The 24203-nt window shown below is 45.9% G+C and overlaps 1 protein-coding gene across 1 annotated transcript in view; it reads right to left on the bottom strand.

Annotated features, from left to right (window-relative positions):
* TRAPPC9 (trafficking protein particle complex 9) overlaps positions 1-16529 on the bottom strand; it is a 727753-nt gene extending 711224 nt beyond the window's left edge. Inside the window, exons 1-2 of the mRNA XM_003792853.3 lie at positions 16414-16529; positions 8423-9016 (exon numbers count right to left, since the gene is read on the bottom strand). Coding sequence (XP_003792901.2) covers positions 8423-9006 — 584 coding nt within the window. The 5' untranslated portion in view covers positions 9007-9016; positions 16414-16529. The remainder of the gene's footprint in view (positions 1-8422; positions 9017-16413) is intronic.
* Positions 16530-24203: the final 7674 nt, after the last annotated feature.

Genomic DNA, 24203 nt, shown 5'->3' with positions numbered 1-24203 from the left:
TCACCTGAGCTACCCTCCTTGCCCCTTCACCCGGCTAACTCTTATTCTGTCTTCAGAACTCTACACAGCCCTCTTCCTCTCTAGAAGTCTTCCTTGATAATGTCCTGTAGCTCTCGGCTGGGTACCCCTCCACAACAGGACTGTATAGTCATTATTAAAATACGGGTATTTTGATGGCTCATGCCTGTAATCCTAGCACTCTTGGAGGCTGAGGCAGGTGGATGACTGGAGCTCAATTTAAGACTAGCCTGAGCCAAGATCCCCATCTCTATTAAAAATAGAAAAATTCAGGCAGCGCTTGTGGCTCAAAGGAGTAGGGCACCAGCCCCATATGCCAGAGGTGGCAGATTCAAACCCAACCCCAGCCAAAAAAAAAAATAGAAAAATTAGCCAGGTGTTGTGGTGGGTACCTGTAGTCCTAGCTACAAGGGAACCTGAAGCTAGAGGATCACCTGAACCCAGGAGTTTGAGGCTGCTGTAAGCAATGCCATTGTACTCTACCCAGGGCAACAGAGTGAGACTCTGTCTGAAAAAATTTAAAAATAAAAATAAATAAATATATATATATACACACAGACACATATGTATGTATATATAGGCATGTGTCTATCCGCTCCATTAAGGCCATGACCTGAGGGCATTTGGAAGGAAGATAAAGAGATAAGAGGGAAGGAAGGACAAAAATTTTCATTTTGTTTTGTTTTATTTTTTTGAGACAGAGTCTTACTTTGTCACCCTTGGTAGAGTGCTGTGGCATCACAGCTCACAGCAACCTCAAACTCTTGGACTTAATCAATTCTCTAGTCTTGTCTCAGCCTCCCAAGTAGCTGGGACTACAGGCGCCCCGGCCAAACTGCAACAAAAAAATAGTCGGGCATTGTGGCGGGTGCCTGCAGTCCCAGCTACTTGGGAGGCTAAGGCAAGAGAATAGCCTAAGCCCAGGAGTTGGAGATTGCTGTGAGTTGTGACACCATGGCCCTCTATCGAGGTCAACAAAGTGAGAGTCTGTCTCTTAAAAAAAAAAACTTTAGAAGTTCCTAAGTTTTATTTTGTATATGTGCATTAATTGCACCATATCATTGCAGAAATGAAAACTTAATCTCTCCAGAATATACAACACTTTGATGCTACCTAACCTTCAAAGAAGTCTGATCTTTGTGAAATCAATCCATAGCACTCAAGCAAGACAAATTTTGGGGGGAGTTTTTCTGAAAGGCTCCAAAACTGAAGTACTTCTATAACAAGATGACAGAATTAGTGGAGAACACAAGTTTATAGTCTGATGACCCTAAGTCCGAATGCTGCTGCTTGGCTTACTGGCTGTGTAAAGCTGAAGCACTGTAAGAATGCCTCCCTCTCTGCACAGGGGCCTGTTACCACCCCTGTGACCGTCAGTGTGACACAAGTGGGCTAGGAAGGAGTGGTGGCTAGCTGGTGCCCTCCCCTCTTCCCTTTCAATCTTGTATTACTCCCCTAGGAAGTATGAATCCTCTGATGACAGATTGTCTAATCTGTTCTCGTATCCACCCGATACAGTGCCTCACACTTACAAGGAATAAAAAAGAACTGCCTCCTTGATAATTAACTATCAATGTTCATAAGAGGTTTGGTTTTTTAAGTGTACTGTTAAAAAAAAAAGATCTATTCCAGAACTGTCCAATGGTCCTTCTCCCAATTCTCCCTTGTTCCCTCAGATCCCCACTCCAGCGTGTCCTTTCAGGCCATGGGAAAAACAACCTGTTCAGCTGGGAACCCTGCCACCTCTCACACCCCTCTTCCTTCCCTCAAGGAAGAATCCCCTCTACCTTCTGCCCACTCCCACCCAACTGGGGCCCCTACCTGGGCTCACTGCCTCCTTCCTGCCTACAGAGCAATCTTCCTAAAACACAAATCTAGCCACATCATCCCTTCAGATTTCGTTAGTAGCAACCCTGCCTCCAGCACTGTTAGGATAAGTGGCAGCTAGTCCTAAAACCAAAACTCCATAGAATAATACATAAAACCTCCATGGTCTGGGCTTTCCACCAACCCTGTGGTCATGGTGAGTGCCCAGGAGTCAGCCCTGGACCTTCCTCCTGCCTCAGTCTCTCTAGATCAGCTCTTCACACTCATTTTTTTAAATACAGGCTAAACACTGACAACACCCCACGTATATGTCTAGTCCAACTATTTCCCCTACCTCATCCAACTGCCTCTTTAATGTCTCCATTTAAATGCCCAATACGAGTCTGAAAAGCACATCCATATGTACCTCGAGTCTTCCCCACTGTAGTAAACTGCCCCCACCACATCCCCATTTGTTCCTGTCAGAAACCTGAGTATCACACTTGGTTTCCTCTTTCTGTCATCGTCTTTTCTTCACCTGTCTCTAAAGTACATCTTGACTTGGTTCCCCAGCATCTGGCACAGTGCACAGCAAGCCAGTAAGCATGTGCTGAGTCACCCGGAGGGCACTCGGTAATGTGGGAGGGCTCTCCCAGCACAGGTCCCTTAGAAAGGCACTTGTCTGTTACAAAGGAGGCCAAGAGGACAACCGAGGATAAGGATTCACAGTTCTCCCATGCTCTGGACTCTACAGGGTGTGATATCCAGAAAAGTTCCTAGGTAATGATCTTGGTGACTGTCCTGCCAGAGAAGAGCAGGTGAGGAGGGGAGCCCAGACCAACCGTCCTCACATCGGTCCTGGGATCCAGCAGGCAGCAGGAAAGGCCCCACAGCCCAGGATAAATCAGCCAACCCAGGATCCCTGCCTGGCATTTTCCAAGCTGAATAGCTCCTACTTTTTTTTTTTTGAGACAGAGCCTCAAAAAGCTGTCCCCCTGAGTAGAGTGCCATGGCATCACAGCTCACAGTAACCTCCAACTCCTGGGCTCAAGCGAGTCTCCTGCCTCTGCCTCCCAAGTAGCTGGGACCACAGGAGCCCGCCACAATGCCTGGCTATTTTTTTGGTTGCAGCTGTTTGTTGTTTGGCAGCCTGGGCTGGATTTGAACCCACCATCTTAGGTGTATGTGGCTGGCACCTTAGCCACTTGAGCCACAGGCACCAAGCCTAGCTCCTACTTCTTATACTTGCTACTTCAATTTCTTTTATGTCCTCCCACCCCAGAATGTAATGGCATATTTCAGAAAGCCTGGCCTGTCTCAAATGAGACAAAGTAAATGAAGAATGAAAGTGCCCACACTCAGACCAGAGCACTAAAGAAGAAACAAGGCCCCCAGCAGCACACTGGTGATGACAGTACAAAAGTGGGGACCCTTCCCTGCAGTGAGATGAAATGGGGTGGGTGGGCACTAGGTCAGCCAAAGCCTGTCCTGCAGACTGACCATAGGTGCTGGGGAGTCTAAGTTGGTAACACAAACCATGTGCCATCAGTGATGGTCATTATCCTTAACGGACAGAAACAGCCTCCCTGCCTTCACAGGGTTAAAGAGAAGATAAGTCTGATACAAGTAAAGGCCTGTAGGATGGCCACAGGTGAACAGCAGCGAGTCTGGCTCTGAATTCTCAGGGCAGGAGCAGAGAGAAACCAGTGGTCAATTACAGAGGTCCTCGTGTCCCTACGATCTAAATGAACCGCCTATTTAGGAGAAGGCTGTGTTCATGATACTTAGAAAAATACTTCAGCCCTTATAAAGGGAGGGCAAAAGACTAGTGTCAATTTTAGAATGGCCTCTGCCCCCGTGTAGGGGAGAGTTGCTGAGGTGAAGGCAAAGGGGAAATAGCATGCTCAAGGCAAAAGCAAAAGAACAGCGGGCAGACGCTCCCTCCCACAGCTCCCTTTGCCGCCAGCACACTCCCGTGCCAGCTGCTCCCTCACCCCATGCACAGCGCAGCCGCAGCCGGGAATCACGTGCCAGATGTGCTCGTTAGAAGCCCAGGGCCAGGCAAGGCATGGCACTCTGAGACCTTCCCAGTTAAAATATGCCATAAAAATCCTTCTGCAGCCAACTAAATCAATTAGCATTTCACTTCCTCAAAAAAAAATTAATTAATAAAGGCTTATTTGTTACCAAACACTAAAGACCAAACAAGTTGTCCCAGAGCAAATATTTTAACAAATATCCGACCCCATTAGGCTGTGTGCTAAAGAAGCTAAAATTAAAAACATGTAAAAAATTAAAAAATTACTCAGTTAACATATGGATATAAGCAGCAGTAAGTTTTTGTTTAAAGCGATGAAGGCTATCAGAGGGCAGCACATGGGGAAATCTAGCTGTTTGTAATGCAATGTGTTCACAGCCTACCTTTTCAGACCCAACAACACACTCACAGGGCAGTATGATGGAAAAAAAGAAAAAGAAAAAGAAAAGAAAGAGGAACAAGCAAAAATTAGAAACACATAAGAACAAAAATAACTTTGATAGCTACAACACCACATTACAAGAACTGACCATGGGATTTAATGAGTAGGGGAACATGTGAAGGTCTAGGTAAAGCACATCTGCACCTAGTGTTACTGGGAAGTCTAGAACCTAAAGTTATAATTATCTGTCATAGACTCTATCAGTGTGGCCAGTGTGTCAAATCAAACCTGGACGCACATCTAGAAATTTCCTATTGAGCTACAAAATAGAATCTCATCTCAGGCTAGACACTTTCCTCACTCCTACCAAGAACTGTAGGTGAGAGCAAGCCTCTGTTCCTGCACCAAATCTCCACTTACAAATTAGAGAATTACGGAGCAGTGAAACCCTAACCAATTAGCAGCTATCAAAGGAGAATATATTTAATTTGAGGTCACTTGAGTCATTACCTCATTGAAGCCCAAACGATGACTGACCCCTAGAGTAGAAAGAGCAGCCCTGAGGGCAGTTTTACTGTTGCTGTATTTTTCAGTGCCTAGGGCTGTGTCTGGCACATGAAGGCTCTCAGTAAACTCTAGTCAGTTATTACCCACTATGTGTGAGGCACCACATCCCAATACACTTTCTTTATTCCTGCTCAATTGTGAGCATAGATTTTGAAAGGCACAGTGGTTCATGCCTGTAATCCCAGCACTTTTGGAGGCCAAGGTGGGAGGATCACTTGAGGCCAGGAGTTCAAGACTAGCCTGGGCAACATAGTAAGATCCCTCCCGTATCTACAAAAAAATTAAAAAATAGCTGGGCCTGGTACTATACTCCCATAGTCCCAGGTACTTAAGAAGATAAGGTGGATGGGCAGCACCTGTGGCTCAAAGGAATAGGGCGCCAGCCCCATATGCCAGAGGTGGTGGGTTCAAACCCAGCCACAGCCAAAAAGAACAACAACAACAAAAATAAAAAAGATAAGATGGGAGGTCCCTTGAGCCCAGGAGTTCAAGGTTACAGGAAGCCATGATCATACCACTGCACATTCCAGCCTGAGCAATAGAGTTAACACTCTGTCTCTTAAAAAAAAAAAAAAGGCGGGGGACAAAAGAGCTGGTATTCATTAGTGAATCTGCAACCTCACAACCAAGAAGTTGGTGAATGAAAAACATCACTGGTGTCCCATGTTGGCAAAAGAAGAAGGTACCAGTCAAAGGAATACACATACTGTATACGCTATGCAGTACCACTTTATAAAAATGAAGGTGCCTGCCCACCCTTACGGCAGTGTGGGTTCTTTAAGAGGCATAGCAGGCATACCAGTGTGCAGCAAGGTAAGGTGGGAAGGCCCTAGACTTTGGAGTCAGACCCAGTGAGCACATCAGCTCTGTTGCTCGGTGCCTGCCCAGGTTTCTAAATCTTGCTGCCTTAGCCCCACAGCAGCCAGGCTGAGCACTCACAGTAAATCAGATGGCTGCCGTGAGAATTAAGCACAGATCTGGTTTATGATAAGTCACATTCCCTTTTCTGGCATTTTTGGCCAGGGCTGGGTTTGAACCCGCCACCTCTGGCATATGGGACCGGCGCCTTACCCTTTTGAGTCACAGGCGCCACCTCTACATTCCCTTTTCTTAAACCAAATACACATTTGGGTGAGAAAGAAAAAATTCCTTCCAAACCCTGTGAAGTGCTACAAACAGGTGTGAGGGCAACTCTGTGCTTCCAACTCCTAGGGCTGGACTCGGATTTTGTTTTCTTAATTCTATATTTTCTCCCCAGATGTACCAACAACCAGAAAGTCACTGTCTGACTTAGATAAATCTTAGATAAATTCAAGAAACACACTGAGCACCTACTTTGCAGCAGGCACAACGCCAGCATGCACACTGTGCCCTTTAACCCTCACCTGTGGATCACAGCTGATTCCTACAGGAGAGGACAGATTCACCCTGCCCACGTCCACGTCCACGTGGTCAGTGAGTGACACAGCTACACCGCACTCTCCCTGGCAAAAGGGCCCCCTCTTGGCACACGGTTGCTGCCAAGCTTGCATTTCATCCCCCTCTGCCAGACAGCCACCATGCCAGCATGGTGAAACAGAGGAGTGGAAGAAATCTCAACGAAGAACAAATCTGTAATTCTGGTTCTCAGTAAAGTTTCTGAATTAATAGCAGGCAAGAAGTGCAGACTGACCTTTTCCTGCCCTACTCAACAGTCCTTGGTATACAGAGAATACAGGCATACTTTCCATTGGTGTAAGGCAGCTCTTGAGGGACCCCCTGAGGCTCTTTCTGCCATCCTGATATTCACCTTGGCTGCTCCGTAGTGAGGAATCTGATATGGCAGCCACCAGGAGAAGGCAGCTTAAGACATTCACTATACCTAGTCTGGGAGCCAGGAGATGCAGGCTCTACCTACCTCTAGTCCAACCCAGACCTGGTTCCTACCTCTGCAGATTCAGCGCTTCCTCTAGGAATCAAAGGTATGAGACTGGAAAAAAAGGGTAGGCCAGGCATGGTGGCTCACGCCTGTAATCCTAGCACTCTGGGAGGCTGAGGCAGGCGGATTGCGTGAGCTCACTGGTTTAAGACCAGCCTGAGCAAGAGACAGATCCCGTCTCTAAAATCAAATAGCCAGACGTTGTGTCTGGTGCATGTAGTCCCAGCTACTTTGAACCCAAGCGTTTGAGGTTGCTGTGAGCTATGACACTATAGCACTGAACCCCAGGGAGTTTGAGTGAGACTCTGTCTCAAAAAATAAATAAAACAAAATGCAAACCACATAACTAAATTAAGTTTCTAGTTGCCACATTTTAAGAAGTGAAAAACAGTCTCGGCACCTATAGCTCAGTGGCTAGAGTGCCAGCCACATACACCAGGGCTGGCAGGTTCAAACCTGGCCAGGCCTGCCAAACAACAATGACAACTACAAGAACAACAACAATAAAAAGTAGCCAGGCGTTGTGGCAGGTGTCTATAGTCCTAGCCACTTGGGAGTCTGAGGCAAGAGCATCACTTAAGCCCAAGAGTTTGAGGTTGCTGTGAGCTGTGATACCACAGTACTCTACCGAGGGTGACCTAATGAGACTGTCTCAAAAAATAAATAAATAAAAAGTAAAGAACAGTTAAATTGATTTTAATAAAATATTTGATTTAATCTAGTATATTTAAGATACTATCATTTTGACACTTTTATCATTTTCTTTTTTTATTATTTTCTTTTTATTTCCTTGTTGTTTTGTTGTTGTTGAGACAGAGTCCAAACCTATGCCCTGAGCAAAGTGTAATGGTGTCATAGCTCACTGCAACCCCAGACTCAGGGTATGGACATCCTGCTGCCTCAGCCTCTAGAAGCTGCTGGGATTACAGGCTCTCCCCACACACAATTAGAATCTCACTCTCACTCAAACAAGTCTCCAACTCCTGAGCTCAAGCAATTCACCTGCCTTAGCCTCCCACAGTGCTAGGATTATAGGTGTGAGCCACCACCCCAGACATTTTGACACATTTATATAAAAAATACTAGAAAGATATTTAATATTCTTTTTTCAATAGTAAGTCTCAAAATCGGGTATGCAGGCTCGGCGCCTGTGGCTCAAGCGGCTAAGGCGCCAGCCACATACATACACCTAAAGTGGCAGGTTCGAATCCCCAGCCCGGGCCTGCCAAACAACAATGACGGCTGCAACCAAAAAATGGCCGGGCGTTGTGGCGGGCGCCTGTGGTCCCAGCTACTTGGGAGGCTGAGGCAGGAGACTCGCTTGAGCCCAGGAGTTGGAGGTTGCTGTGAGCATGATGCCATGGCACTCTACCCAGGGGGACAGCTTGAGGCTCCGTCTCAAAAAAAAAAAAAAAAATCGGGTATGCATTTCACTCGCAGAACATCCCAACCAACCTCATTTCCGGTGCTTGACAGCAAGTGGCTGCAGCTCCTGCACTGGGCGCAGCTCCCTGGAGCCCCACTGGGGATACCCCTGGGAGAGGGGACTGAGTGTACCGCTAACCCTGAAAGACTCGGGCTAACCAGGTTTTAGAAGCCAAGGGGCAACACCTTTCTTCTCCTCACTGCAGTACCTTCTCCCTTCTCATGTAAGCCAGGAAGCCAAGGAACCCGAGTCTCTAGGTAAACTTACCTGCTGTCTGTGTCCAGTCCTACAAAGTCCTTTTTCTCAAACGGGACACAGAGAAGGGGGATCTTGTCCCCAGACTTGTCGGTGGCTCTGTCCAGACGCTTGGACTCAAGCACAATGAAGAGCGATTCAATGAAGTCCTCAATTCTCTTCTCCACCGTCTCGCAGTCCTCGTAGCTGGGGTAGAAGGCCACGTCAGTGCGGGGCTGCTCCGCAATGTCCCCCTGAAGCCCAAAGACGAAGAGCCGGGAGTCGTACAGCGTGGAGCCGTAGATCTCCTTCTGCACGTGGAACTTCTCAAATGTCTGCGGCCAGTCCTTGGCCGAGAAGCAGTCTGTGATGGTGATGAGGCCCACGACCTTACGGTGCGTCTGGAAGTCACCCCACTCGTTGTTCTCGGGCGGGTAGTGGTGCCTGTAGCGGATGTAGAGCACTCGCTGGGAGTCTCGCACGCTGATCTGGCTCACGGAGCAGATCCTCTTGTAGATCCGGAAGAAGTTCTCTTCAGAGACGATGCCGACCGGCTGGACCACCACGAGCAGAGTCTGGTGGTCCTCTGCACACTGCATGTAGTCGGGGACGCTCATTTCGAAGTTCCTGTCCAAAGAGGAAAACGAGGCTTTCAGACGCACGGTTTTGGATGCTGCTGGCATCCTTTGGATACGGTAATCCCGAAGCTCCTCCCTGGAAGGCAAGGTAAGCCCCCCGCAGGCTGTGAAACTAATTCCTTAGGCTGTGCTCCCTTTGCTCTCATAGCTCTCACCACAGTCCTATTAACTGCAGGTTTTGGGTCTCCCGGACTCAGTTTTGAATTTCTGCAGAAATGGAGCTGCTTCTTACCTTTCTATTCCCACCACCTAACTAGATAGTCGTATAGAGGCAATGCTCAAAAATGGTTCTTGGATGAATGAAAGAACATATGAATAATTGCCCCCACCCCTTCACCAGGATATGATGAAAAAACCCACAGTCAATCAGATCTACATTGAATTCCAGTCTCCCTGAGCTCTTCTGCTACAAAATAAGGGAGATGATAAAATTTGCTTCCTGCTGTGTACGGAGGCTCACACCTGTAATCCTAGCACTCTGGAAGGCTGAGGCAGGTGGATTGTTTGAGCTTAGTTCTAGACCAGCCTAAGCAAGAGGGAGGCCCCGTCTCTAAAAAATATATAAAAAATTACCTGGGCCAGTGGCAGGTGCCCAGTCCTAGCTACTGGGGAGGCTGAGGCAAGACGATAGCTTGAGCCCAGGAGTTTGAGGTTGCTGTGAATGATGCCACAGCACTAAAAAAAAAAAAAAAAAAAAAAAAAACAGCCACACATGGTGGTTCACACCTATAATCCCAGCACTGTGGGAGGCCTAAGAGGAAGAATTGCTTGAGCTCAGGAGTTCGAGACTTGCCTGAGCAAGAGTGAGGCCCTGACTCCAAAAAAACGGAAAAACCTAGCCAGGCACCACAGCAAGCACCTGTAATCCCTCCCAGCGGCTTCCAGAGGCTGAAGCAGCAGGATGCCCACAGCCTGAGTCTGAGGTTGCAGTGAGCTATGATGCCACTGTACTCTGTTCAGGGCACAGGGTGGGACTCTGTCTTAACAACAACAACAAAAAAAAAAAACACAGTTGCCTTCTGAAACTGCATCCAGATTAAAGGAGGCTGCAGATGTAAAGTACGTAGCACAGTACCTGGCATAAAAGGAGGGATTATACAAATAAATATACTGACCCTCCTTTATAAATGAGTTTTATAATCACTCCGAGCTAGTTTTTCCAGATATAAAAATAAAGTGCTGACTTTCAGTGCTGCTGAAGAATCAAATTAGATAACTATCTGAAAGAATCTGGCTACTCAATAGATGTTTGTTGAAGGAATGAATGAATGAATGAACAAATAACCAATCAAACGAAGGCTGCCCCAGCCCTAGACAGTTAGAAGGAAATTTCACACCCTGGTAGTCAGAGATGATATTCAACTCCTAGGTGAACTGGGACAAGTCTGTACACTCTCCTGACCCCCAGTTTAGTCTAAGGTGACCAGACGTCCCGCTTTTGGCAGGACAGTCCCAATTTTTAACAATTTGTCCCTTATCCTGCGGCATTTTTAAAAAGTCCCGATTTTTGGAAAGAATGCATGACAAGCTAGGGAATGGTGGGAGAACAGGAAGGGAATATACATACGGTTTTTAGCTGCCATGTGGCTATTTCGCCAGGATAGGAGTTTTATATTATTTTTGTTAATTTTACAAAGTTAAACTTTAATAATAACAAATAATTGTTGAGAACTGATTATCGAGAACTGCTTATCAAAGTTCGCATTGTTGATCAGTTGTTAGAATTCGACCACCATTGTTTGGACTTAATGAACAACGGCATTTTTTGGCATTGGCAACGATGAAAACATTTTGTAACTGTCAACAAATCAGCTATTCAAATAATTTAGGTAAGTCATTTATTTATTTATTTCATGAATTTAACAGACAGTACTCATATTATTTATATTTTATAGTGGCGGCAAAAAGCCTAGCGCTGGCCTTGAAAGTGACACTTATGACTTACGAGGTATCATTATTTAAAAAATATATTGATAAGGAAAAGGTTAAAACTTGGGCATCAGCAAAAAATCACAATAGAGAACAAATGGTTAGAAATATTTCATCATTTTGAAACCAAACATGTTCCATACAATAATGCACTAAAAACTGTGGGATACGCCCTGTCCTTACCAGGAACTAATGTTGTGACTAAATGCGTTTTTTCTACGGTAAATAGTGTGGACATCAGAAAAATAACAATTAAGTGTTGAGACTTTGAAAGCCATTTTATGTGTGAAATATAATTTAACAAATTCTTGTGAAAAATTTCATGACCTTTTAAACAACAGCAGCAATCTACTAAAAAAAATTCACTCAAATGAGAAATATGCCAAAGGATAATACTATACATAATTTTTAATGTAGTATATTTGTAAATTGTACTACTTTGAAATTGAAAAATATATATTACAATACTATTTTTGCATTCTATGAAAATTTTTGTTGCTCCATATAGACCAAATTTTTAATTAGGAACACACCAAAGCCTGCCCCCCACCGTCAATGGTGTCCCACTTTACCAGTGTTAAATCGAGTCACCTTAGTTTAATCATGAATAAAAATGGGAATAACAGGCAGTGCCTGTGGCTCAAAGGATAGGGCGCCAGCCCCATATACTGGAGGTGGTGGGTTCAAACCTGGTCCTGGCCAAAAACTGCAAAAGAAAAAGAGAATAACAACATATACCTTAAAGGGTTAGTGAGCCAATATTTTGCTTTTGATAATGTACCATCATTTTATTAGATGGTACCACTGGGGAAACTGGGCAAAGGGTACACAGGCTTTTTCTGTGTTATTTCTTACAACTAATACGAATCTGTAATTATATCTCAAAATAAAAAGTCTAATTTTATGAAAGTTTACTGAGATTAAATGAGCTCCCTATATCGTGCAAGGAGTGTGAAAACATGTTCTCTGCAAGATGTACTCAATAAATATTTCTGTTGTTTGGTAGGCATGGTGGCTTACATCTATAATCCCAGCACTTTGGGAAGCCAAGGCAGAGGATCTCTTGAGGCCAGGAGTTCAGTACCACCCTGGACAACATAGCAAGACCCTGTCTCCAGCAAAAACAATTTTTTTAATTAACTTGGCATGGTGGTGAGTATCTATAGTCCCAGCTACTTAGAAGATGAAACCAGAAAGATCACTTGAGCCCAAGAGTTCAAGGTTAAGAACACTATGAGTGTGCCACTGCATTCCAGTCTGGGCAACAACAGAGCAAGACCCCATCTTAAACAAAGAAATCAATCTGCTGTCCCTATAAGTATGCTTATCCTTATAAGTATACCCATGGCAGAAGCAGCTTTACCATGAAGCTAGTGGAAGTTAGGCTCTATTTTAATTCAGGATGTGCAGATCCTGGGCCATCTATCCCATGGTGGACTTTAGATCTTAACACTCATCCTCTACAAACTTCAAGAACACGCATAAATAGAGGGGTATGAACAAAATTAAATTAAAAAATAAAGGAATCCCTAGCCTAACACACACACATATATTTTTAGAGACAGAGTCTCACTTTGTTGCCCTACAATAGGGTGCTATGGCATCACAGCTCATAGCAACCTCCACCTCTTGGGCTTAGGCAATTCTCTTGCCTTAGCCTTCTGAGTAGCTGGAACTACAGGCACCTGCCACAACACCCAGCTATTTTTTTGTTGCAGTTTGGCCAGGACCGGGTTCGAACTCGCCACCCATATACTCGCCACAGTGAGTATATGCGGCTGGCGCCCTACTCACTGAGCCACATGTGCCACCCTCCTAACATATCTTATTTCTACCCAGGTCCTAAATGGGTCACACCTATATCACCATGTTCACTCTCAAGGCAGTATCACCCCTTTCACTGCAGAGGTCCTCTGAAGAGACTTTTCCTCACAGAAAAATCACCTTGGAAAGAACCAAAAAATCACATAAACTTTCAACAAAAAACGTATGGCACCGCTCACGGGACATATCAAAATCTTGAAGACAGGAGATTTGGGAGCTCATATTTCTCAAAAGGAGGCATTCGTTAATTTTTTGTTTGTTTTTGAGACAGAGTCTCACTCAGTCACCCTCGGGTTGAGTGCCGTGGCATCATAGCTCACAGCAACCTCAAACTCTTGGGCTCAAGTGATTCACTTGCCTCAGCCTCCCAAGTAGTTGCAACTACAGGTGCCTGCCATAACACCTGGCTTTTTTTCTTTTAGAGTTGGGGTCTCACTCTTGCTCAGGCTGTTCTTGAACTCTTGAGCTCAAGCAATACACCCCCCTCAGCTTCCCAGAGTGCTGGGATAGGCATTGTTTTAAAAGAAGTTATAAAACATAGATATAGTCTAAGGTTATACAATGTATAGAGAAGGAAACTAAGGCCCAGATCAGATGAGGAAAGGGCCTTATTTTAAAAATATGGATTGTCTGGCACTGCCCATACCTCAGTGGATAAGGCACCGGCCACATACACCCAGGCTGGCAGGTTCAAACCCAGCCCAGGCCAGCTAAACAACAATGACAACTGTAACAACAACAAACAACATAGCCAGTCGTTGTGGTGGGCACCTGTAGTCCCAGCTGCTTGGGAGGCTCTCTTAAGCCCAAGTGTTTGAGGTTGCTGTGAGCTGTGATGCCATAGCACTCTACTGAGGGTAACATAGTGAGACTCTGTCTAAAAAAAAAGTACATATTGTCTTATCCAGAAAGTAGAATGGAGGTTTCCAGGGACTGAAGAGAGAAGAAATGGAGAATTAATGTTCATAGGTATAGGGTTTTAGTTTGGAAAGATAAAATGTTCTGGGTAGATAGTGGTAATCAATGCATAACAATATGCATGTACTTAATTATCACTGATCTGTATATGTAAAATGTTTAAGAAGGCAAATTTTACGTTATGTATATTTTATCACAATTTTTTAAAATTAAAAAGAAAAAAATAGTATTCTCTCATCATAACAGCAAGCAAGCCCTGGGCGTTGCCAAATGAACAGAGTGATATTTAAGGCCCTAGAACATGAGTTGTTTCTTTATTTATTTTTGTAGAGACAGAGGCTCACTTTATCGCCCTTGGTAGAAGACCGTGGCATCACAGCTCACAACAACCTCAAACTCGTGGGCTTAGGCAATTCTCTTGCCTCAGCCTCCCAAATAGCTGGGACTACAGGCGCCAGCCACAACACCTAGCTATTTTTTTGTTGCAGTTTGGCCAGGGCTGGGTTTGAACCCACCACCCTCACTATATGGGGCCGGTGCCCTACCCACTGAGCCACAGGCGTCACCCAGAATAGAGTTTTGAGACCTCTCAAAAAAAAAAAAAAAAATCAAAGATACCGTTCTCCAACACGGTAGTTTCTCAAAAAGTTAAGAGTTAAAACCAGCAATGCTTTTCCTAGGTATACAGCCAAGAGATCTGAAAACACAAGGCATGCCAAAAAATTGTACAGTAATGCTCACAGCAGCCTTATTCATAACAGCTAAAAATTTAAAACAACACAAATATCCATTAACTGCCAAACAGATACACAAAATGTGGTATATCCAAACAATGGAATATTATTCAGCCATAAAAAGGAACACAGTGCTGGTGTATGCTACAAAATGAATGAATCTTGAAAATATTGCTGAGTAAAAAAAGCCAGATACAAAATGCCACATGCTGTATAATTCCATTAATATGAAATGTCCCAAATATGCAAATCCATACACACGGAAAATAAATTAGTGCTGTCAGGGGCTGTAGGAGGAGGGAACCAGGACTGACTGCTAATAAGTATGGAGTTTCTTTCTGGGGTGATGAAAATGTTCTGGAATGGTAATGGTTGCACAAAAGTGGACATACTAAAAACATCATTCAATTGCATACTTTAAACCAGCAGTTCTCAACCTGTGGGTCGTGGCCCCTTTGGGGGTCAACAACCCTTTCACAGGGGTCACCTAAATACATCCTGCATATCAGATATTTACATTACGATTCATAACAGTAGCAAAATTACAGTCATGAAGTCGCAACGAAAATAATTTTATGGTTGGGGGGTCACCACAATATGAGGAACTGTATTAAAGGGTAGCGGCATTAGGAAGGTTGAGAACTACTGCTTTAAACAAATGAACTTTATGGTAGGTAAACAATGTCTCAATACAGCTGTTACTTTAAAAAATGTTTCTTGGGGCGCCGGCCCCAGATACCGAGAGGTGGCGGGTTCAAACCCCGCCCCGGCCAAACCGCAACAAAAAAATAACTGGGCGATGTGGCAGGCGCCTGTAGTGCGAGCGACTCCGGAGGCTGAGGCAGGAGAATCGCCTAAGCCCAGGAGCTGGAGGTGGCTGTGAGCTGTGACGCTGCCACGGTGATAAAGTGAAACTCTGTCTCCGAGAAGAAAAAAAAAGTTTTTTGATAGTTATTTTTCTCGTTATGCTCCTAGTCTTCCACACAATTTTAAAAAAACAAATATACAAAACAAGACACAACAAAACCTTGTCCAGAGATCTTGAGGACTGCAATATTCCTGAGTCTCCAACATCATGCTATTGTTTCACGTTAAAAAATAAAACTGGTCTGGAAATACCTTGAGAGTCACTCATTTAAACCGGAAAGGGGGTGTCACAGGCATCTCTTCTGCTGAACGGAACCCTGCTTTCAGCATTTTAGTCGCTCTCTTTATAAAGACATGTGAGGACAACAAACACCACAGCCTACCACCAGGCAGCTTAATGAAAAGTCATTTATGTGGGGAAGTAAACTGGGGGTGGTAGCAGAACTGACAGCGAAGAAAACTCAAAGCCAGCACCCTGTTGCCACATTCCTTAAGCCTTCACTAGGATGCAGTGTTGTTTATAACACTAGGATGCAGTGTTGTTTATAATCCGCCCAGCTGGATTCCAGGCACTTTTACCCCGAAGAGATACAGCGGGAAACAGGGAGGGAAGGGTTGCCTCGGGATCGCTAGGCAGGGAAGGCGGCCGGGGGACCAGCCCCCGTCCAGGGGGCGCAGCCAGGCCCGGGGCTGAGGCGGGCGGGGGTCGCCCTGCAGGCGCTCGCCGAGAGCGGAGGGAGCCCCGTGAGCCGGGGAGGGGAAGAGGATGACAGCCGCGCGTGCTGAGGAGAGCAAAGGCTGGGGCCCAAGAGATGGCAGGTGTGGGCCGGGTCTGGAACAGGTGTAGACCGGGTTATTCAGCGAGTGTGGACACGGCCCCCGGACAGGTGTAAGAAGGGCGGCAGGCTGGGGTAGCCGGGCCTCAAGCAGGTGTAAGCTGAACCCCAGGCTGGACAGCTGGACCCGGACAGGTGTGGGCTGACTGGGCCCGGAACAGGTGGGCTGGGTCGAGCCCCTCAGCGGGAACACGCCGACTCGCACGCCGGGGACACAGACGGCCCTCCCCTCAGCCGGCCCGGGCTCCGTCACCGGGAGCCCCCCACGTACCACTTACACAGCCGGTGGCCCGGGCCCGGAGCAGGAGCCAACCGCCTGGCGGGCAGCGGGACAGAGCAACCTCTGCAGCCGCTTCCCTGGCTCAGGGCTGGCGCTTCCGATTGGCAAGCGAGCCGGCGCCGCTCCTGCGCCTGCGCGGGGTCCAGTCCCGGGCCCGCGATCCGCGCCGGGTTTTGAGAGAGACGCGATGGAAGTAAGCGACTGAAAGGAGGCGGAGGGAGAGGGGGAGGAAGAGAGAGGAAAAGAAGGAGGGACGAGGATGGAGGCGGGCCCGGGCGGGGGAGGAGCCGGACGGGGAGGAGCCGAGGCGGAGGGGTGGAGCCGAGGCGGAGGGGTGGAGCCGAGGCGGAGTGGGTGGAGCCGAGGCGGAGGGCAAATCTTGTGTTGCGGTGTGGGGTGCCAGGAAGAAAGGGCTTGTCCTGCGTCCTTGCCATTTACCAGTTCCCGCAGGCGCGCAGCTCAAATTTCGCTTCCTTTACGCAGCTGGGCACAAAGTCCTACTGCGACCCCCACGCAGAGCCAGCTCTGCCGTCTCGGGGGATTAAGCGCTACGTTGGCGTCCCCACTTTTGCATGTTGACATGCTGAGGCGTGTGCTATCGCGGAGAACCTCCCGGGTGTGCTCGCCGCCGGACCGCAGGTGCTCGAGGCTCAGCCTGGTCTCAGACCCTCGCGGGTCAAAGGGCACTTCTGCCTTTGAAGGGCCCAGCAGTCAGTCCACACAGAGGGCTTTGAACAGGCCTGGGAGGGTAGGACAGTTGCGGTTACCGCCAAGGCGAAGAAGCCCGCTTGATAAATGGGGCCGGCAGTCATTTTGCGACTAAACCCCTCTGGCTTTTAAAAAAGCTGAGAGAGAGAGGAGACTTACACACTTGAGTTAGAAGGTGCACAGTGCACAAGGAATTAACAATGGCATCTGCGGGAAAGAGGGAGAACAGGGAGACTCTCCCCTTGAGTATTTTTAGTGTTCAGCTTAAATTTCCTATCATATGCATGTATTTCTTTTCCCATTAAGGAAGGTTAAAAAAATAATAATAATAACGAAGAACTAGAGTGGTCAGCATATATACCAGCAACGGAAAAATGGTCTGAGGCAGTGCTTCTGCTTTAAGCCAGCAAGTATTTATTTATTTATTTATTTGAGACAAAGCCTCAAGCTGTCCCGCTGGGTAGAGTGCTGTAACATCACAGCTCACAGCAACCTCCAACTCCAGGGCTCAAGCGAGTCTCCTGCCTCAGCTTCCCAAGTAGCTGGGACCACAGGCGCCCACCACAACGCCCGACTATTTTTTGGTTGCAGCCGTCATTGTTGTTTGGCCTGCCTGGGCTGGATTCGAACCTGCCACCTGTAATCCTAGCACTCTGGGAGACCAAGGCAGTTGGATTGCCTGAGCTAACAAGTTCAAGACCAGTCTGAGCCAGAGTGAGACCTAGGCTCTAAAAATAGCCAGGCACTGTGGGGAGCTCCTGTAATCCCAGCTGCTTAGGAGGCTGAGGCAAGAGAATTGCTTGAGCCCAAGAGTTTGAAGTTGTTGTGAGCTATAATGACACAGCACTGTACCAAGGGCAACAAAGTGAAACTCTGTCTCAAATAATAATAATAACAATAATAATTTAGGAATATACAAAGCCTGCCCTCCAGGAATTTCTAGACACCTAACTTTGGAAGGAACCTCTAAAATAATCAGATCCAAGCTGATGCCCACACCAGATCCCCTCTATGAAATTCCTAACAGGCTTTGATGATGTGGCCTTTTGCCTGGTAAGTTTGAGCTGCCATAAAAATCACTGTAGACTTTAACAAAAAATGTTTATTTCTCACAATTCTGGAGGCTAGAAGTGTGAGATCAGGGTATCCACATGGTTAGGTTTTGGTAAGAGCTGCCTTCTGGATAGCAAACTCTTTTTTTAATTATTATTATTGTTTGGGACTCATGGAGGATACAAAGACTTAGGTTACATTGATTGCATTTATTAGGTAAAGAACTCCTTGTATCCCCACATGGTACACAGAAGAGCGCTCTCTCTTAAATCCCATCTTAAGGGTTCTGTGCTCAAACCCTAATTACCACCCAAAAGCCTTGTGACCAAATACTATCACACTGAGGGTTATATTTCAACATACGAATTTTAGGAGAACACATTCAGTTCATAGCAAGCTCTATTAGAAAAATTCTCCAGGCTGGGTACAGTGGTTCACACCTTTAATCTTAGCGCTCTGGGAGGCAGAGGTAATGGATCACTTGAGATCAGGAGTTCGAGACCAGCTTAAGCAAGAATGAGACCTGTCTCTACTAAAAATAGAAAAACTGAGGTAAGAGGATTGCTTGAGCCCAAGAGTTGGAGGTTGCTGTGAGCTATGATGACGTCATGGCATTCTACCCATGGCAACAGCATGAGACTGTCTCAGGAAAAAAAAGGAAAATTCTCCAGTAAATTGACCCAAAATTTCCCTCCCTAAAACATAATAGAGTCTCAAAGAATAAGCACAATACCAAAGGGGCGTGGTGGGGTTTATAATTATCACAAGGGAGTTAAAACTGCAGGTCAGAGCCCTGCTCCATCATGAACTACATGTTGGCTCAGTGCCTGTAGCTCAGTGGCTAGGGCGCCAGCCACATACACTGAAGCTGGCAGCTGTGAGCCTGGGCTAGGCCTGCTAAACAGCAATGACAATTACAACCGACCACCACCCAACTCTGTCTCAAAATAAATAAATACATAAAAGAACTACATGTCTTCATCCATTAAATGGGGATAATCACATCATAGGACTGTTACTAGGATCAAATAAAATATAAAAAAACAACTTGAAACAGAATAGGACAAATTCTGTCACATACTACTTGTACAGTGTGGGATAAGGTGACGATATATCTTTATTTGGCTGGTACAATCCCACTTTGTGATTGTTGTCCTAGCTAAAAGTGTCCACTTGGGGGATATGATCACCCCATCTTGAACAAGTCATCATCTCTCAGAGGTTTTGATCCCTATCCACTGCTATAAACAGTTTCTTTGGTTCGGTGCCCATAGCTCAGTGAGTAGGGCACCCACCACATACACCAAGGCTGGCAAGTTCTAGCCCAGCCAGGGCCTGCCAAACAATGACAACTGTATCCAAAAATAGCCAGGCGTTGTGGCAGGTGCCTATAGTCCCAGCTACACGGGAGGTCGAGGCAAGAGAATTGCTTAAGCCCAAGACTTTGATGTTGCTGTGAGCTGTGATATCATGGCAGTCTACCAAAGGCGACATAATGAGACTGTCTCAAAAAAAAAACAAGTTTCTTATTCCTTTTTATGTTGTAGAGCTCTCTTTTCCTATAAAGTCCAAGAGGATACTTGTCTACAGTACCACGTCTCACCTTGGGCTAAGTTCACAGGCTAAGGAGGGAAGACATTTATTTGTTCAACTATTTATTTAGCACCACCAACAACCAGTCACTTGGCTAGACCTTTGCACAGTAACACAATTGTGGTAGCTACAATTGATGGAACTCCTACCTGGAAAGTAATGCACAGTGTGCTTGGCATAAATATCTCGTATAATCCTCACTGTGAGCCATTAAGTTAGGTCTTTCTAGTTTAGGGAGCAATTTTTTCCCTTCCCGAGTATGGAAAAATTAAGAAATAAGACACTGGAATCAGGCTCAGTGCCCGCAGCACAGTGGTTACAGCATCAACCACATACACTGAGGGTGACGGGTTCAAATCTGGCCCGAGCCAGCTAAAGAACAGATAACAAGTGCAACAAAAATATAGCTGGACGTTGTGGTGGGCACCTGTAGTCCCAGCTACATGGGAGGCTGAGGCAAGAAAATCACTTAAGGCCTAGAGTTGAAGGTTACTGTGAGCTGTGACACTACAGCACTCTACTGAGGACAACATAGCTGAGGAGTACAAGGCTGCAGTGAGTTATGATCGTGCTACTGTGCTTCAGACTGCACAACAGAGAGAGACCCTGCCTCTAAAACAAAACAAATTTAAAGAACAGCAATAAATTTAAAATCTTTTGAAAGGTATTATTCAGGCTGGGCGTGGTGGTTCATGCAAGTAATTCTAGCATTCTGGGAGATCAAGATGAGAGGATTGCGTGAGCTTACCAGTTCAAAACTACCCTGAACAAGAGTGAGATTCCATCTCTACTAAAAATAGAGAAAAAAAATTAGCCAGGCATTTCAGCAGGTGCCTGCAGACTGGGAAGACTGAGGCAGGGTTGCTTAAGCCCAGGAGTTTGAGGTTCCTGTGAACTAACCTGACACCACGGCACTAGCCTGAAGGACACAGGGAAACTGTTTGCAAAAAACAATAATAGAACTTAAAAAAATTTATTATTCAGATTCAAATTTCAGCCAGCGCTGGACAACCACCATGGGCCTCCCCTGAATAGCCCAAAATCACACAGCTAAATGAGGGAGGAAGCTCGGAATGCCAAACCTCATTTTAAACCCCTCTGCAAGATAACGATACAGATGCTTTTCAACTTAATGCCCGCGTTACTTCCCAATAAACCCACCACAGAAGATGACGATAGTGACTGGGGACGTCTGCATTATTCTTTCAGAGGCGAAAGTAAGGTGGGAGGAGCTCAGTGAGTGAGCACTGGCTAGGATTCCACCTGGCCTTTCAGTGCTCAGCAGCTGCCTTCACGTGGTGGAACCAGTGGAAGGGGTCCCGGATAAGATTGGCTGAGAGTCACCTTCTATAGCAAGAACCAGATCACATCAGACTTGAGAGAAGTCTGAAAAGTAAGAATGGAGGGAACACCTAGTGTCCACCGAAGCGTGGGCTCCTCTGGGACAAGAACTGCGTCTGACTCATCTGAAAACCCCAGCACACACTCGGACAGTGTATACTCCGTAAACAGAGTCAAACCCATGAATGAATCAGAGCCTGCACGCCACAGGCCGCCAAGGGGGCCGAGGCTTTTGACCGACCAATCAACACCTTCGCTGGCCCGCCCCGCCCTTGGCAGCCAAGTCTACAACGCGCCCCTTCGGCTGCGTGGAAATCCCGGAACAGTGGATCGCCGAAGCATCCTTGGGCAGAGAGCGCATGCTCTAGGGTCGGCAGCCCAGAGGCATCATTTTCCCGCGGCGCCTATGGGACGGATTTGAAAGCGATTGGCCAAGAGGACGAAAGCCAACCTCTATTTGCCAACGGCCCCTGCCCTTCCCTCTCTTTTCCCAGAATCGAAGACTCGTTTTGAAGAGCCCTTTCCCAATGCTACCCTCAAGTTGACGCCGTGATCCCAATCGGAACCTACTCTGAAGGAGGCTGAAAAAAAAGAGGGGAAGGACCGGAAGTGACGCACTGCGCGAGCGGAAGAAAAGGGGCCCGGCGCCTGTTGCCCTGGAAACTGAGTTCTCCGCCTGCGTCACAGCTCCTACGGGCCCCGCCCCTGCCACGGCCGAAAGCTGCGGGCTGGGACCTGAGCTGACCGCGCAGCCGCAGGGCGCGCGGCAGAGCTGCGAGGGCTTGCTTTTGTACGTTGGGCTGTTCAGCCAGCCCAGAAATACGTATTAAGCTCCCGCCATAAGCCAGGATTTGTGGAAACTGGCATGCGGGAAAAATTGTGACGTGTCCTGATCTCATCCCCCGGGTCACTGTTCGCTCGTCCTTGAAAGTCCCTCCTCATCTCATCTGTTCCTTGACTCCTCTTATTTTCCCTAAGCCATCCCTTCCACACTTCTTTTTTTTCTGTATTGCCCCTTCTGTCCAGAAAATTCTCCACCTAGCACATTTCTGCCTCTTCGTTGACATTTCTGAAATAACACTATTTTTAAAAGTCTTCCCAGGCAGAGGTGGGCTGTAATGTGTCAGTGATTGATGGGTTTTCTTCTTTTTACTTTTATACATTTCCTCCCTTTTTTCTTTAAGCACACATTGATTTCATAATGAAAAAGATAAATCATCTAAAAGAAGATCAGTTCTTTGTTCTCAAAAACTTGTTACTTTGGGGAACTTTTTTTTTTAATTAAATCATAGCTGTGTACATTAATGCAGTCATGGGGTACAGTGTACTGGTTTTATATACAATTTGAAATATTTTCACCAAACTAGTTAACATAGCCTTCATGGCATTTTCTTAGTTATTAAGACATTTATATTCTACATTTAGAAAGATTCACATGTACCCTTGTAAGATGCACCATAGGTGTGGTCCCACCAATCACCGTCCCTCCACCCATCCTCCTCCCCTCCCCTCCCCTCCCTCTCTCCTTTCCCCATATTCTTGGGCTATAATTGGGTTATAGCTTTCATATGAAAGCTATAAATTAGTTTCATAGTAGGCTGAGTACATTGGATACTTTTTCTTCCAGGTTAACTTTTTATATACAGTATTTACTTTCAAGCTCACAGAAAATTGGCATGAATTGCAACAAGAACTCTCATACACCCTTTAGCCATAATCACCAGGTTTTTACGTTTCTGCCTCAGATGTTTTACCATTCTCTCTCTCTCCCCTCTCAGTTTTATCCTTTATAGCTATTTTTCCCTCTGTCCAGAATCATACTGTTGCAATTAGTTGTCAAGTCTTTTTTAGTTTCCTTTTTATCTAGAACAGTCTGAGTCTTTGTCTCTCATGACTTTGTGAAAGTTGCAGATACCAGGATGAAATCACTCTTGTCAGACCCACACTGAGATAAGAACCATCTCAAGGACTTCCTAAAATAATCCCACAAAAATTTCCTTCGTGTAGCTCATGCTTTTCACCACCTACATTTTGCACATATGCACACATTTCTTTTTCTTTTTTTATTTAGAGAGGGGGGTCTCGTTATGCTGGCCAGTCTAGACTAGAACTTAAATATGCCGCTGTGTCTGCCGTATGCATGTATTTCTGTGACCAGGTTTATCACTAGACATTCTTTAGACTATAGCAATTAAGATAAGATGCTCTCAAAGAACATTTGCCTAGTAACAGGATCTCCACCAAAGAATTGACTCTAGCTTTGAGACTCCAAACCAATGAACTCTACTGCCAAACAGATTATGTGAACTGCTTTTGGCCAATAAAAGCTTTGCCCGGCACTCTCCTCTTCAGGTGCACCTATGGCTTGCCATAGTTACGTATCCCAAATTATAATCCTTTTTGCTCACTCCTGAATAAATTCATTGTATTGGGAGATATTTTTCCCTGATCGCTGGTACCGTTTTTTTAAGTTAACAACTTCGGTATGTATACTGGAAGGCTACAGGCCAGCTATTTTGTAAAATGTTCTTCAATTTTATTTTGTCCAATGCTTTCTCATTTTTAGACTAAGGTTATATATTTTTGCAAACAGAAGAAAATACCACAAAAAGTCCTTAGTTATTATATCAGGAGCCATGCAGTGTTGGTTTGTTCCATTAATGTTAACTTTGATCAATCGGTTAAGCTTCAGTCTGCCAAGTTTCTCCACTACAAAGTTACTATTTTTTTCCTTTGTAATTAATAAGTAATGTGTAGGATGATACTTTGAGATTACACAACTGGCCTATTCCTCATCAAACTTTCACTAATGAATTTAACATCCACAAACATCTCAAGAATGATGATCAAAAACCGCCTACTGGCTCGGTACCTGTGGCTCAAGTACCTAAGGTGCCAGCCACATACACCTGAGCTGGCGGGTTCGAATCCAGCCAGGGACCACCAAACAACAATGACGGCTGCAACCAAAAAATAGCCGAGCATTGTAGCGGGCGCTTGTAGTCCCAGCTACTTGGGAGGCAGAGGCAGGAGACTCGCTTGAGCCCAGGAGTTGGAGGTTGCTGTGAGCTGTGATGCCATGGCACTCTACCC

The sequence above is a fragment of the Otolemur garnettii genome, unplaced genomic scaffold, assembly GCF_000181295.1.
Source record: "Otolemur garnettii isolate 467f Iridium unplaced genomic scaffold, OtoGar3 scaffold00062, whole genome shotgun sequence".
Classification (NCBI taxonomy): domain Eukaryota; kingdom Metazoa; phylum Chordata; class Mammalia; order Primates; family Galagidae; genus Otolemur; species Otolemur garnettii.
This window is presented reverse-complemented; position numbering and strand designations above follow the sequence as displayed.